A 16,132-nucleotide genomic window follows, 5' to 3' on the forward strand; every position below is an offset into this window, starting at 1 on the left:
AGCAGTGCGATACTTTAATTATTTAACAGCACCCGGAACAATTAACCATAAAACCGTTTCCCTGCCGGACGTTTTTCAGAAGCGTACCGCCAGCTGTCAAAGATATAACTCTTCCGTTTATCAATACGGGAGAGAGTTAAACCAGTTCCCCCTCGGCATTGAGATTATGCGGGTATTTTACATGCAAATATACCGGTATGTGGTATAATCCGCGTCATTGCCGCTGACTTTGAACTGCATTCACTTTTACATCGGATTTCGTCATCAAACATGGAGAAATTTGAAGGCTACGTCTTCACTGCGCTCTGCAGCACCAACTTTTTGATATCCTGCCTGGTGTTCTCCAGAGTCACCCGGGAGCAAAGGGAGCCGTACATGGACGAGGTCTTCCATGTCCCGCAGGCTCAGAGATACTGCCACGGGAAATTCAACGAGGTAAAGTGTTTCCCTTCATTTCTCGACGGAGCCATCAAAGGGCGTCTCTTTATTGTTGTTGCGCGGATTAAGGTTCCCTGGCGGCTTCCGTCATTTAAAACGATGTGGATGCTTATAATCCCCGTGTCATAAATACAGACTGGCATTAGTGGAGCTTTATGTACTTACAGTTATTGTAATGCACAGTGCAGGAAAGTGGAGATTAAAGGATCATCTACGTCTTTATATAAAAAAAATTAAGTAATTTTACCATCCAACATTAAAATACTGATTTTTAAGTTATTTAAAAGCATTTCATCAAGTACTTGACTCATTTAAAACGTTTTAGCACGTTACTTTCCTTAAGTTCAACATGTTCAATAAATGCACTCAAAGTAGGAAACCTGGGCATGGGCCCCCAAAATAAAAAGGGCCCTAAACATTTATGGATATATGATAATGTTTGTTATGACCAATAGTTAATTATGTTACTATTTTTACTCATTAAACCAAATTGGACCAGATTTTTTATTTTAAAGCACTTAATGGGGTCCCTAGCAATACAGATAGAGAGAGAGACAGAAGTCCTGAATGGTATAGTACCAGGGCAACACAAATTCTATCTTCATGTAAAAATGGTGGAATTCCCCATTTTAACGTGGCTGCGATCTTTCCTCAGTGGGACCCAATGATCACCACTCTGCCAGGCCTGTACCTCGTCTCCGTGGGAGTCATCAAGCCCGTGGTGTGGCTCGCTGACCTGACGGGCCAGGTGGTGTGTTCCACGGCCATGCTGCGCTTCATCAACCTGCTGTTCAACTGCGGCAACCTTTACGTGCTCTACCTGCTCGTCTGCAAACTGCACCTCAGGGAGAAGGTACTTCCAGACGACGGCGGTAATCATGCGCGAGTGATCTCGTTTGTCATTTCTATGATCTCACGTCTCTCCCTTCTTCCAGACGCGAACCACCTCCCGGCGAGTCCTCTCAGCGCTGTCTCTCTCCACCTTCCCCGTGCTGTACTTCTTCAACTTCCTCTACTACACCGACGCCGGGTCTACTTTCTTCACCCTCTTCACCTATCTCATGACGCTCTACGGCTGCCACAAGGCCTCGGCGCTCCTCGGCGTCTGCTCCGTGCTCTTCCGTCAGACCAACATCATCTGGGTGGCCTTCTGCGCCGGCACTCTGGTGGCCGCCAAAATGGACGAGGCCTGGAGGGTGGAGCACGCCAAAAAGAGGGACGAGAAGTCGCCGACGTCCCAGGTCCCTCTGTCGCTCGGTGGCGCGAAGAAAACCACGCTGTTCATGCTGGAGTTCCTCACCTCCCCCAGCCAGGTGAAGGCGGTGCTGCTGGTAGCCTGGCCGTACGCGGTGGTCGGCGCGGGCTTCCTGGTGTTCGTGGTGCTGAACGATGGGATAGTGGTGGGCGACCGGGCGAGTCACGAAGCCTGCCTCAACTTCCCCCAGCTCTTCTATTTCCTATCCTTCGCCCTCTTCTTCTCCCTCCCCGTCTCGCTGTGTTACCACCGCGCTCTTCGCTTCCTCCAGGCCGTGAAAAGGCAGCCCCTGTTCTTCCTCTTCGCCGCGTGCGTCTGCCTGCTCCTGGTGTGGAAGTTCACCGCCGTCCACAAGTACCTCCTGGCAGATAACCGCCACTTCCCCTTCTACGTGTGGAAGAGGCTTTTCCAGAGGCACGAGCTGGCGCGCTTCCTCCTCGTCCCCGCCTACGTGTTCGCCGGGTGGAATTTCCTGGACGCCTTCAAGTCGCGGTCGCTCTTCTGGACCCTGGCGTTCCTGGCGTGCCTCCTGGCCGCGACGGTGCCGCAGAAGCTGCTGGAGTTCAGGTATTTCATCGTTCCCTACGTGATGTACCGCCTGCACATGCCCCTCCCTTCCCTTCCCAGACTCATCGGGGAGTTTGTCCTGTACACGGCGGTGAACGCCGCCACGCTCTACATCTTCGTCAGTAAGACCTTCCACTGGCCGGACAGCGCCGCCACGCAGAGGTTCATGTGGTGAGCAGAAGAGGAACGCGAATCTGATGGCGGGAGTTTCCGAGCTCGGACGGGATGGCGGTAATTGAGCCATTTTTCCAGAGAACCACGGAACGTGTGAAGTCTCAGAAAGCAAAACAGAAGAGCTTCTTACATTTCAATAACCGACACGAATGGCTTATGTTTTCCACATTTATGGACAGTGTAACCAAGTGGTGTTCCGGGTCGTGTGATGGGATCAACCACGGCTTACGCTGAGAATCAATATTGCTAGTTTTACTGGGACAGGTGATGGACAAAAATATGAAAATAAAGATTTTATCATGTGCTTTTCAGGTTTGATTTCTGCAGGTTTTTGACTTTCGCAGACAAAAGGCCACAAACCCTGAAGCAGTGCTGTAAATTGACTGTGATTCAGTTGACAATTACGTGAGAGTGACAGAGTATTGAAAGAGAAATCATTCTGTTTAAAGGAAAGTGTTTGGCTTGATTTAGATTTAAAAGTTGTTTCTACTGCTCCGACAATTTTTGGTTGGGATGTTGATCCCTCTCTCCAGGGAGGAAAACTCATTTTCTGCAGGTTTCTGGGAATTATGAAGGCCGGGCGTTGTTTCCTGTGGCTCTTACTGTTTTGTACTTTACATGTAAATACCGTATGCAGTCCTATGAATCGATCTTTAATGAAACAACTGTTGACACGAGCTGTAAATATGATACGAGAGACCAAAAATGACAGCCATATTGTTCCGGATAATGTTTTTGTATTAATTGATATCCTTGTTTTGTTTTGCCGCTGGAGACCCACAGACTTGTTTATAATAATAGGGAAGATGAACATGTGTTTTTTACTTTGACCAAGCCATAAAGATCCACTGGAATTGATTCAGAATTTAGATGTTTTTTATGTTTGTAATGAAGTTTTGTTGTACTTTGTGATTCATTTGTGAACTCTCTGTATGTGTGTCTATTTCACTGACATTTTTCTACGTAGATAATTTGTTTTATGAAGTCGATCCGTCCATTCAGCTGTTTCCCTCTTCATACTGTTGTGCGTATACCTTTTGAATAAAATTACTCATGCAATCTCATGTTGAGTTTATATACAAACATACAGACCACCTAACTCTTTACAGAATACAAAGACGGCAAAAAAACAGGCATCTTGATTCTACGGAACGGCCACCAGGGGGCGATATAAGACAAAGCTGAATATTTCTTTGAACAGTAAACCAATCAAACTGGTAATAAGTTCAACACTGGAGCCCTAAATGGTGCATTCACAGCAGAGTAACAAAGATAATCATAATCCCTTTGTTAACCCAGACATTAAAATCTGCGTTGTCAGTGAGACGCCCGCCTTGAAAGCTACTTTTGTGTTCATACCGTTCAAATTATCCATAAACAACAAACACCAGAGCTTTCAAATGATGGGAAATTATAGCCAGATTAAGACAAACAAAGAAGAAACCCTGGCAGGCAAATGTAACTACCAGGATCCGACAGTCTGCAGTACGTGATGATGATAATGAAACCTGTCGCTCATCGTAAGTTGCAGCGCTCGTCTTGACTTTGGAAGTGAAAGCACAAAAGAAAACAAGTAGCACAAAGATGATTCTGTCTATTCTAATTATGTCAAGCAGCGGGAGAGATTTTAATAAAGTCAAACTGAGATGATTAGACAAATATTCATTATACTATTGCGACACGCAGGAGATACCGTTCGTGCTGTGTTCAGGCTGGGATTATACACTGTATCTTTGAGTATGTGTGTGATTTTAATATTCTGTCTTTTGCTAAAGCTCTTATTCCCTCAGCATCTCATTGATTTGATACTTTTGGGACGATGAAAGTACAAATTAGTCTTTTCTCACCTCTTTGTTCTGAGAATATGAAAATGACCATCATTCATAGGTGTTTTCTTTGTGTCCTGATAACTTTACCCTCGTGTAATGCAGACTCTCATTAGTTTACTGAGTGCATTTGGAGGAAAACTGCTCGTGTTGCATAACCAAAGTCACAAAATGACACTCATTTGGCCCGAAGACTCCAAACATTTTGGAGGAATAAGAAAAATTTGGAGCAGTGAACAATCTCGTACTCATGTTAAACTGGAAACACAGTTTGCAATTTTGCAAAAGTGTCAAGCTATTTTATTAAATTGACCATTTATATTTCTTTTAAATAATTCAAACATTTTTTGAAAAGTCCTGTTTTCTGTCAGTGGCAAGAGTTTAATTTGTTTTATTTCAAACCAGCTAGCATGACGAGTTGGGATGTTCTCATCCCAACCAGACCCAACATGGACGGTGTCCATACATAACATAAAATGCTACTCTAGGTCTTCAAAGTGATCAGTACAATCTTGAAATTTCTTCCACAACGCTCAGTGAGCCAGCGAAGAGAAGCCAGGATTGGGTGATGTGACATCGTCTGTTAAAACCGATGAGAAGCTGAGCTGAGAGAGTAGCTTTAGGCTGATGCCAGAGAGGAGAGAGTTACAGTCATCAAGTCTAGAGGAGATGAGCTCATAAAGGACTGTTTGAATGATGGAGATGGTTCTAATTTAAGGGAAACAGGACTGGACAACTTTTGTGATTTGTGGTTTGAAGCTTAAATCTGAATCAAATAATCCTGTTCATTTCTGGCAGTGGACTCTTAACAGACATTTGGCCAAAGGGCACTTCTTTTACTTTTTCGGGCATCAAACCAGAAACCCATTCAAAAAAAATTGACTTTGAGACAAGGGAACCAAAGTGCAAACATAACGACTCACTTCCTGGTTTCAGGACTCATTCCTGAAGCAGTTTGTGTCAAATCATCTACGACAACAGTGTCACTGTTACAGATGAAGGCCTCTGTCCTAGAAAACACCCACAAGTCTTCCTAACACAGCTTTCATACTTGAACAACAGAACCCTTTGTCCCGGCAGCTCTGCAGGATGTTTACTGCAGGCCTGTAAGGGCATCGAGTAACCCTCCCTTGGATGTCAGGTGATCAAGTTCCACCAGAAATCAATAATGACTTCTCCGACAGAGAGCATGGGCTGACAGTTCCGATGTCACTTTAACTGTAGCATGGTCTATGATGAGTTTGGATGATATATCCTCCTCTAATCCATTCATTGAGCACATTGATTGGTGGTGTGTGTGGGCTCACGCCGGATGCTTGTGTTTCACAGTTGAATCCCTCGGAATAATGCGGTTTAAACAGCTGCAGGTGCTTTTTATTTACTGAGGGATTCAGATCAATACCTGTTCGTTTCTATGTGGAACGACCTGGCAGATTCAGATCCCTCCAGCAGTTGCGTGTAAAAAAGGGATGTACGGTGTGCTTTGGATTCATCTTTTTGTGCGTGTGTGTTATATTCCCGTTGTTGGCCATTAGTTCGTGCATTAGAGACTTTTACTGAGCCTTTCATTGTTTCTACCTTTGGATGAGATCATGAAATAAATGTGGATCATTAGGAGCCAGAATATCTTCCTGACATTCAACCTGCGGTATGAAAAAACACACCTAATTTGCATTCTTATCACAGCCATATTGAGGGAAAAAAAAACCCTCAAAGATTGCATTGCTGGTAGAGAAGGATGTGGCTGAGCTAGAAACAGGGAAAGAGGAAGGAGATAAGGTGTGTGTGTGGGGTTGATGGGGGTTGGAGGAGGGGAGGGGTGTGGGGGGAGGGGGATAGCCGCTTAAAGATGTTTTTCTGAGCGGCAATGAGGCTCAGGAGGACAGGGTCAATATTCACCAGCCCGGCTCCTATCTCTGAGCGTCCGCAGAATGAATCCTCCTGCTAAAAATACCAGCGCCGCCGCTTTATGACCAGAACTGATGAGCCGTGATACTGCCGCTTGCTCTCTTAATGCGGCTACAGAAATCAACCTTGTCCCCTCTCAGCGGGTCTCGGTTATCAAGCAAAACAGATTGGGAGGAACCCGGTTTCTAATACGCCGGTAAAAGCGCTTCAGCTTGAAATTAGTGGGCAGAGCCATTTGGAGGGATTCCATCTACCGAGGCGGTCTGGAGTTGTTTTTTTTCCACATATCTGGGCCTGCGCTCTCGATGAAGAGAGCTGCAGGCGAGGGTGGAGGTGGTGGATGAAGGAAACACTCTGTGGGGATGAACACCAAGCGGGAGTGTGATTGTGAGCGGGTGGGAGATGGCAGAGAGAGAGATAGAGCTGGTATTGTGACGGCCATAGTGAGGGGGTCAATTGTTTGCTCTTGAATAGCCTACACAAGGAGGCTCTACATTGAATGAGCTGCTGTAGTTCTCTCTAAATGTAAGTGCAGGTCAGCATCAAGTGTGTGGCAAGTGGCGGAGGACTATTGACGCAGGAGTGCGCTCCAGTGGGACCGTGTAGCGGAGAGTAAATGAGAACTAGTCCAGGTTTGTAGTTAGGCATGGCTGACAGAGGGACTTCTTTTTGGTTACGTTTTTCTAGTTTAATCAGCAGCTGTGGTCGAAGGATCATCTGTTAATAATATGACTGAGATCTTTTTAGACACACGAGCATCACAGATGTAGGATTCGTGATGCTGATGAGTCCACACTGCAATAGCTTGACTATTAAATGTTTATTTATCAGGATAAGGATAAGGATATATTTATTTGAACCCATCCCTTAGTAATAAACGGGATATGTTGTAGTTTCAGGACGACCTCTCCCCCCATGAGCTCGATGTTCACTTATGTTATTGAATGAAGGATATTTTCCCCTCAGCTTCAACTGTCCTTTATGTTTGGTTTTAGATAGAAATTGTTTGAGTAAAAAGGTTCTACAAATATAAAATATACATTTCTACATCAGGATTTCTTTACGATATCAAGTGAAATATAATTTCTACATTAAAGAAGAAGAATTAATATGTTAAATCATGAAAAGATGTAAACACTACGCAGATGCAGTGTGAATGCACGGGTCTGTTACTATGGATGTGTGAGGATAAGCGATAATAACGGCCTTGGTTGTGTGTAATAATTACGCAGCAATGTAACAAATGGCTTCATGTTTTATGCATGTTCAGGGATTCAGTCGCTGAATTATGATTCATGGGGTAGTCATATTGTGTTTGTATGTGTGGTGTGTGTGTGTGTGTGTGTATGTGTGTTTACTGTGATCTTGAACCCATTTCTGCGTATTTCAGTCTGATTTTACATACATGCCTCTCTTTATTGCCTAATAACTTTTTCATGTGAGCGTCACAGAATTTACTTAATTTATTCATCCTCGTGAAGATTTAGGACGGTGAATATACATTTATTATTGAAAAAAATCTGAGATCATTTTGCAACTAGCCTACTAAAATACAAAAGATGAAACTTCATAGGAGCACTCAGGTTCTGCTGCTCCGCATGATGCAACAGTCAGGAGGAGGCAGTGATGTGATGTTTCCCCACACGAATGGCGTCTGTCTTTCTGTCTGCTACACACTCTGTGTGTGCACGTGCGTGTCTCAGTGTGCGACTATTCCTTTTTGCCCCCACCCACCCATGTGTCCATGGTGTGAGTGTGTAAGACAGCTATATATAGAGATGTGGTCGGTTAGCTGGTAAACACTGAGTAATGCTGAGATGCGTCATTTTGAGATCCTATGACTCTATGAACACAACAAAACGCTTACACGCACACACATGCACACACACACACACACACACACACACGCACACCCAGAGCGACACGCTTCAACATACACCGTAGGTCTCAATGTCCTCATAATGTGACTCTCCTCCTTATCCCTTCACATCCATCATGTTGTCATCCTCTTTTTTTTTTTTGCCAGCGGAGGGTCTCCCTTCCAATTAATTATCCTCATGGAGAGAGAGAGAGAGAGAGAGAGAGAGAGAGAGAGAGAGAGAGAGAGATAGAGAGAGAGAGAGAGAGAGAGAGAGAGAGAGAGAGAGAGAGAGAGAGAGAGAGAGAGAGAGAGAAAGAAAGAAAGAAAGAGAGACTTATTAGTGTTTCTACAAGCACGAATAACAATAATGTTTGTAATAATAATCTCCTCTCAGACTATAGTGTGTGGCAGAGGGACTGAATGTGCTGGATAACAAGACTATATAGCAAAATGGGCTAATACTCAGTTTTTTTCTTATTTTTAGAGGGACTTTATGTCCAAATAAGATCTCAAAGGTGCACTTCAGTGATTTGGTAATGCACTTCCATGTCGTTGAGGGTCAGATCAATGCGAACATTGCCAAAATCGAAACAGTAAAGGCATAAAGATCCTTACGATAGTCATAATTCCCATGAATCCATGTGAACCCTCCTGCCAGGAACATCTCTCAAACATCACACCTGCTGTTCCTAACAGGTTCTCTGGGATAAACGATTAGTCTCCAATGCCAAAGCCGAAATAACCCCGATGACATCATCAGGGGCCCCAAATGTCATACAGTTTTACCACGGGTCCCCTCACAGGCTGCATCCGGCCGTGAAAGAAGGGGTGAGGAGCGTTTGGTGCCAACGTGAAGTGAACTGAATTAAACTGAATTGAACTGATGTGAATGAGAGTATTGAGGGCAGGGGAAATGTGCGCGCGCGCACACACACACAGGAAAGACTTTTCATGAAAAACGTCCTCTATTTTCTTGATGATTGTATCATTGTCGTTACTTCCATGCCAGTCAATCTGAAGCACTGCATTTGAAACGAGCCGAGCTGAAGTCAGCTGAACTGGAGTGAAAAGAGTGCACGAGAAGGACAGAAAGAGGGGAAGGAGATGGCAGAGAGAAGGGAGAAGGAGAAGAGAGAAACACTCAGTCACACACAGAGGAGGAGAAAGAGAGAAGGAATGTGACATCACATCTCCCAGCCCCCCTCTCTCTCTCTCTCTCTCTCTCTCTCTCTCTCTCTCTCTCTCTCTCTCTCTCTCTCTCTCTCTCTTTCTCTCGCTGGCACCTTTGCTCCACTTCTCGCCGAGGAGGCGCGCACACAGTTGCTCGTTATCTTTCTTCGCCGCTCGTCGAGAAAAAAAAAGGGAAAAAAGGGGGCTGGACCACAAAAAGGGAAAAGGAAAAGGAAACATTTTTTTCTTCATTTTATTATTTTTGGACAGGATGAACACCAGTTTCCCGAACATGGCGTCGATAGGAGACTTCGACCCGCTCAACGCGTCTATTCCTGCGACCAAAGTTGAAATCACAGTGTCCTGCAGGTAGGGGAATGCGTCTCTCTGTCGACCCGCTGTCTCCTCTGTCAGCTTGGGTTTGCGGAAAAACACCGAGCTGGAAGTCACCTGCACTTCAACTCCGTCCAAGTTTATCCCGGAGTTTCCGTTTCTGTCGCCTGGTCGGCGTGGAGGAAATGACACTTTCCCACGTTACATTGTCGCAGTATTTCCCTACTTTCCTTTCCTTACTTGCTAGCTTAACTAGAAAAGTGCCACTTTAGTCCACTTCAACGCGGTGAAAACGAAGTATTGGTGCCGCTGCGGTGGAGAGGGGCTGCTTGTTATACGTGAATACGGAGTGTTTAAACCCAGCCAGGGGCCACGAAACTCAACTTTTAGGTCCCCGTCGACGCGTTTTGCTCGACGTTACTGCGCCGCGTGCGCTGTTGACAGCACGGCTGTCACCAACACTGTCACGCTTTGAGACAATGTAGTGGCACAGTTGAGGTGAAGGGGTGCTAACGCGTTATTACTGTGTTCAAGCGGAACGGTCTCCTGGTCGGTGGTCGGTGACCTGTCAGGAGATACAGGCATCTTTCTTTTTTTTGGCGCACAAAAGGTGTACAAAGCATTACACGCAGTTACGTGCCTGTGTGTACTTAACCCTCTTTTAGAGAGGTCTTACTCTGCCGTTTTTCCCCCCTCTCTGAATACAAGCAGGGTGAGAAATGTGGAGATGGGTTATTTCTGCCCGCAGTGGAGGCTACAGGCTGGCTGCTCTCACAGGGCAGCCACATTTTTTTGTAGAAAGAGCCACCTGCAATTAAACCAGTCACCTCCACCAAATGAAAGAGGTCATATCTGCTGTTGTGTTTGTTTCGTTTCATCATCTTGCAATAGAGAGGTTGTTTAATACACATTTGAATGTGTGTGATGGAGAGAGGGAAAAAAAGGAGGAGAAGAAGAAAAAAGATCAGTTGACAGTGCAATATAGCGTCACACCCCCGGAGCTGTAAGTGTAAAATAGGCTGTGTATGAGAGTTCCTCTGTTTTGATGAATGCACTGACAGCACTGTGCACTGCGCCTGTATATCTGAGGATATGTAAACATGTCCCCCCCTGCAGTTATGCAAATGTTGGAACAGAAATATTCTCGTAAAAACTTTTCCTGAATCTGGAGGAGAATGTGATCCTCTGTCACAGGTTGGAACGGCCACCCCAATGCAATTAATTAAATGGAGACGCCTTTGCATGTTGTCGTTGTTGCTGCGCTCCTCAGTGTATTGTTGTGGTTTTGGTTGTTGTCGCTGTGTTTAGTTGTTTTTGTTTGTTCAATTAAACATGACGTCTCAGACGCTCTTGGTCGCCTTGTCATGATATTTGAAGAGTTAAGATTGGCATCGTGTTGCCGTCAACACAATGGCCATTTTATAATAGAGAGAACAGATAGATTTGAAAAAGGGCGGAAGGGAGAAAGGTGCTGACATGAAGCAAAGAGCCACAGGTAAGACTCGAACCCTGGTTGCTAAAATAAGGACTCCGCCTTGGGACATGGGGTATCTGACCTCGGTGAGTTACCTGGGTGCACAGCAAATGTTCATTTCTGGAATATCTATAATTGGAATTGATTTGAAACATGGTACATGGATCCATGGATCCGTTTGATTTCCACTAATTGGTTTAATTACAGTGCTTTACATTAAGGCCGTAAGTCAAACTGTGATGTTGGTTTTAGTTCATGATACAGTATCAGTTGGCTCTCTAAATGACAGTCATTGCCTTGACGCTGGCACTAGTCAAAGCTCAAACTTTACGTGAGGTTACACTACTAGTCTAAGAGGAGAGGACCGAAACAGCTTCCCTCAGATTAGGTTTTAGCAGCATCTCCTTAGTAACAGAGACAATGTCATCTTCCAGCAGAATAGATGAACATGTTGAGCAGAGCTAATGCCTGAGTCACCCAGCCCCCAGGGGTGTGTGGGGGTGTGTGTGAGGGGTGGGGGGTGGGGGGTGTCTTGGTGGCGATCCTCCCACCCCCAACCCGAGGGAGAGCGGGAATGTCATGGTAACGGCCAGGTGTGTGCTTGTGTGGCCATAAAACATATACATGCTGCGTTTGTGCATCTTTTGAGTGGATAAAAATGGCAGTGTACAATATCCCCATGGTGACTACTTTTTAAAGTTCCCCCTGTGTGTGTGTGTGTGTGTGTGTGTGTGTGTGTGTGTGTGTGTGTGAGAGAGAGAGAGGAGACAATGGCGGAAATGAAAGCAATATGGATGAATAATCAGAGAATTTGCATTATAATTAGTGTGATGTGGCGGCAGTGGTACTTGCTGTCATTGATGAGGGATGAAAAGTTATCATCTGTACAGCTGACTTTGTTGAGCCTGAGTGTGCATCCAGTGCAAATGTGTGTGACAATCTGCAATGAGGATAAGCTGGTTTGGCTTGTTTCCAATGCTCTCGAGTGTGCGTTCCGGTTTTAAGATATTTACATCTGTTCCGGGAAAAACTAAAACAGGCAATTTGCCAACAAGTGACACAATTATCTTTTTGCTTTCACTTTTAATTTGTTCTCCATGCCTATTACGCCTCTTTAAGACACTGAATAACTTGTTAAAATGTTCTTTTTTCACAAAAGCACGAAAGAAAAAACTACTTTGGAGACTTGGAGCCGATGCTCTCCTCGTGTAAATGCTGCGAAGCCGGTGGCGACTTAATCCTTGCAGAAATATTAGCCCGCTTTTCCAGCTAATTCAGATAATGTTCTGATGCTATGGGGATATGAAGAGCGAGGGTTACAGCTTGGCTCAGACGCTGAGCTGGAGACATTTGGTTGATCGATGGGAGAGCCTGAGGAATCAGCTGGGATCGATGCGCTGCCGACGCCCGCCCGCTGCCCCGCACAAAGGCACACATGCATGAAAGTATGTTCACACATGCCGTGGGTCCACATATGAAGGGTCCGTGCGCACAAGCTATTCCTCACTCGAACAGTCACAGAAGAATAAATTACTCCCTGATGCACTTACCAGGGGACTCTGCTGTGAGTGGCATCAAGTCCAAATATTCCATTAGGTCATTGATTGGGCCAGCACACTGGTTGGTACTACTCATATTTCATGCTTCTTCTTGTAGAATATTTCTTGGCATTTTAATAAGGCTTGTTTGAAGACTCTCAAATTACTCCAGCAAAATAATTCACATATATATATGTGTATTGATTGAGTCAGCCCACTGGAGCGGAAACCTTCCTGCTATTATTTCTTGGGTAGATGTGTACAGGTGCTGTAATTGAATCTGTGTGGAGGCTTGAGAGTTTTTTCCTATTATCTGTAGGAGAAGGGCAGGCTGGGAATCAAACCGCAGTACTGTTTTGGCACCGGCTAAAATGTGACTATAGCTTGCGTGAGCGTTAAATGTTTCTTTGTTATGGTGTGGATTGGAGAACAGAAAGAAGGAGAGGAGGGAGGGGGGGCAAGGACGCCGCAGGATGCTGCCAAGGTGAGCTGGAGGTGGCCCCCGTCAAAGACATCTCTTTTTGTAATTTTTCATATTCATACTGAAGCCCAGGTATCAACACCAGTATTGAAAAGTTGCAAAAGAAAAGTGTCAGCAACTTTCCGTTGCTAACGCTCCTGGGCAGCACTGTGCCGTGTTGTTCTCAGCCTGAAACCGGAGAGGAAGATAATGTCAGCGGACATATTTTGCGTTCAGAGCAAAATTGCCCCCACGGTAATGCAGATGACAAAATCTTCACTTCAATCTGGCTGTTGGTAATCTCCGACCGTGGATCAAAAAGATGTGTGTTATGTTAGTGGTGGAACGCTTCATTTTAGGTTGTTTGTTTACTCTTCAACTCAGCGCTTTCTCCCACCAGCATGATAGAAGAGCGAGGATAACAAGCCTGACTAATGACCCTGAGAGAGATAAAAAAAAAGAGAGTAAGATCAAAACAGTTTTTCCCAACAATATCTTTCAGACTGCTAGACACATCTTCTCTCTCTCCCTCTCTCTCCCTCTTTCTCTCCCTCCCTCCCTCCCTCCTCCCTTTGTATCTTGCCGGCTTCCCAGCACTGTCAGCAAACATTGGAGCTGTTGACAGTAATAAGTCTTTCCTTCTCTTCTGTCTACCTTCTCTCTGCTGTGGAGCGATGTTAATAATTAAAGAATACAACCCATTTATTTCCTGAGTCCATTGTTGCCATAACATAATGATCGAGGCTTGGAAGAAAACCTGAGAGAGGCCATGTGTGTGCTCTTACACCTCGCTAAATATGAACGCACCGTTCTTGAGTACAACTATCTGAGTATAAGTAAAGATATATTAAGTAGCTTGGGATTTTAAAAAAGTAAAAAAATGATTGGTCTGAATAAATCTTCACCATCATATACCAAAAATGTCTGCGAATAGTTTCTGACTGATTTCAGTAAAGCGTGGTTCAGAAATATGAAAAGAGGCCAATTTTGAAAACGAGGTCATATTTGTGCAGGCCTGAAGGCTGGGACACGCGACTGCTGTGATCCTAATGGGTTCGCTCAAAAAATGTGTCATCCTGTTGGCTTCAAACCACGAGTAGTCCTCCGGCTTCAGGTATTTCTTGTCATGCAAAATGCGAGTTAAAATACCCGATTACAAGAGATTTGCTGAGAACAATCTCCTGGGACGACTTAATGCTTTTCCTCATTGACTCATGTGCAATAATTGAGAGTTGACTCAACAGGAACTAATCTAAACTCCACACAGAGGCTGGATTACTGCAGAGAGATTGCAGGCTTCCCACGCGAAGCACGAGGAAATCACATACTTCGTTATGGTGTTCAACATGTCGCCGTTCTTCCTCCTCGTGGAAAACCTGCCCTTTGTCTCAGTCTGAGTCGGCCCATTTTGAAGCATGGTTAGCCGGTGTGTGTTTGCACATGCCGATGGTTTGAATCTGGGGGAAGACGCGTGACCTTTCGTTCCTCCTACGACCAGGAGTTCTCCAAAACCGATATTAATTTGATGAATAATTTATGTCATTGAGATGAAAATAATCAGCCTGGAAAACCCAGCTGTCTTAATCAGGGACTGTTTGACACCTGTGATGCCAGCCAGGTGAATGCAATTAACTACGTATGGGGACAAAGAAGCAGCAGCAATTTTAATTGTATTGGAAAATAGTTGAAGAAAACGAGGTGAGACTAGTTTCCCTGTCAGTCGGTTGTGTTGCTTCCACAACCAGCGAAGTCTTGTGTGTATCTCTGTGTGTGTCTATATCTGTGGCTGTGGTCGCGAGTATTATCCATTTCCATCTTTTTTTTTTGCCTTGTTTGCCGAAAGAATTTGTTTCTCTCTCAGAGCATAGTTGTACTTTCTGTGAAAACCAATATGGTGGCCATTAGCGAACACCAACAGCGTTGCCTCAGCCGACGCTCGATGCAGGTTGTGGATATTTAAGGCTGACAATCATGCCAATAGTTTGGGATTCAAGTAATCCGAATTGATCATTCCTTCACTTAGCTTCTGCTTTCCTCGGGCCGGGTCGGGGTGGGGCTTACTAGGTTGTTCCAGACGCACCTCTCTTAGCGACACTTTCTAGCTCCTCCAGATGAACCCAGCGGCGTTCCCGGTCCAGACGATATATATATGTAATATCTCCAGTGTGTTCTGGGTCTACCAGTTGACGCCAACCCGCCTCTCCATCTCGGATTCTGAATGTACGCCTGGTGTTAAGCTGTAAAAGTTATATAAAAGATGACGGACAAAATTATCAGCTGGCGACGTATGTGACCCATGTATCATTGTGGTACTGAAGTTGCGCGAGGTGATGCTGCTGTTTTGCTTTGTGAAGAGTAAACAAACACCATTCAAATCTTGATTTTGTTTCAATGTCGTGCAGACAATCTTATGAAACGATTTACCATACCTTCCAGTCTCAAAGTTTTTCCACAAATGAAGAAAAACATGAATTCCCCCATTGACTGCAATGCATTTCTGTCTCTTTATAAGTTCATATATCAACTGTTCAAGGAAGTTGGAGAGAACACATGAATAACCACGTCCTAATTAAAAGGTAGAATTCCTCCTTTATGCTCGTGTTACTTTTGTCAGCTATTATTATGTAGTCTTAGTCCTGTGTCAAATGTTCCTGTTAGTTTTTTCATATTTAGTCAACTCAACCTCATATATTTGTGTTGCTTAAAGGTCTTATCTTAGTCAAATGAGAGCATACCTATTTCAGTAAAGAATGTCAGTCAATGAAAACGGTCTATAGTCCCGTTGTCTGCTCATTGTGTGCTGCTAGTCCCAACAGTCTATAATAATACCGTTTAGTTGTTCTCGTCTTGACGGCCTCAGTTGGTGTTTAATGACGTCGGCGCCGTCTCGTCATGGACGAGAAGGTGTTTGACGAACATACCCAGTCAGTCAACAACGATTTGGTGGAATTGAAACAAGGGCAGCAGATTGATGGAAAGACAGTTCATGTTTTTTGGGCGACAGCCAAGAAACGGCTGTAAATGAGGTAAATGGAGGTTGTGTCAGGCCGGATCGCACACAAGCAGATGCAGACTTCGGACAAGTGAGCCACGATTCAAGAAAAGCTAGGCAGTTCAGAATGTATTTG

General features: G+C 44.7%; 2 protein-coding genes across 2 annotated transcripts in view; both read left to right on the plus strand.

The window, feature by feature from the left end:
- Positions 1 to 131: 131 nt before the first annotated feature.
- alg10 (ALG10 alpha-1,2-mannosyltransferase) lies at positions 132 to 3,481 on the plus strand. The gene is made up of 3 exons (XM_068586940.1): positions 132 to 435; positions 1,094 to 1,291; positions 1,374 to 3,481. The coding sequence occupies exons 1-3, from the start codon at positions 271 to 273 to the stop codon at positions 2,433 to 2,435; spliced, it is 1,425 nt and encodes a 474-aa protein (XP_068443041.1). The 5' UTR covers positions 132 to 270; the 3' UTR covers positions 2,436 to 3,481.
- Positions 3,482 to 9,335: 5,854 nt separating this feature from the next.
- LOC137791355 (copine-8) overlaps positions 9,336 to 16,132 on the plus strand; it is a 68,259-nt gene continuing 61,462 nt past the window's right edge. The window contains exon 1 of the mRNA XM_068586231.1: positions 9,336 to 9,568. Within this exon, the coding sequence (XP_068442332.1) occupies positions 9,471 to 9,568 (98 nt within the window). The 5' untranslated portion in view covers positions 9,336 to 9,470. The remainder of the gene's footprint in view (positions 9,569 to 16,132) is intronic.

This window comes from Clinocottus analis, unplaced genomic scaffold (assembly GCF_023055335.1).
Source record: "Clinocottus analis isolate CAN_PGR_092001 unplaced genomic scaffold, fCliAna1.0.p SCAF_20, whole genome shotgun sequence".
Lineage (NCBI taxonomy): Eukaryota > Metazoa > Chordata > Actinopteri > Perciformes > Cottidae > Clinocottus > Clinocottus analis.

Bases quoted from the DNA above. Each gene is read 5' to 3' on its own strand.
- alg10 (XM_068586940.1), top strand. From the start codon at position 271: ATGGAGAAATTTGAAGGCTACGTCTTCACTGCGCTCTGCAGCACCAAC. The intron at 436-1,093 runs GTAAAGTGTTTC...ATCTTTCCTCAG, and splicing joins GCCACGGGAAATTCAACGAG to TGGGACCCAATGATCACCAC. The intron at 1,292-1,373 runs GTACTTCCAGAC...CCCTTCTTCCAG, and splicing joins AACTGCACCTCAGGGAGAAG to ACGCGAACCACCTCCCGGCG.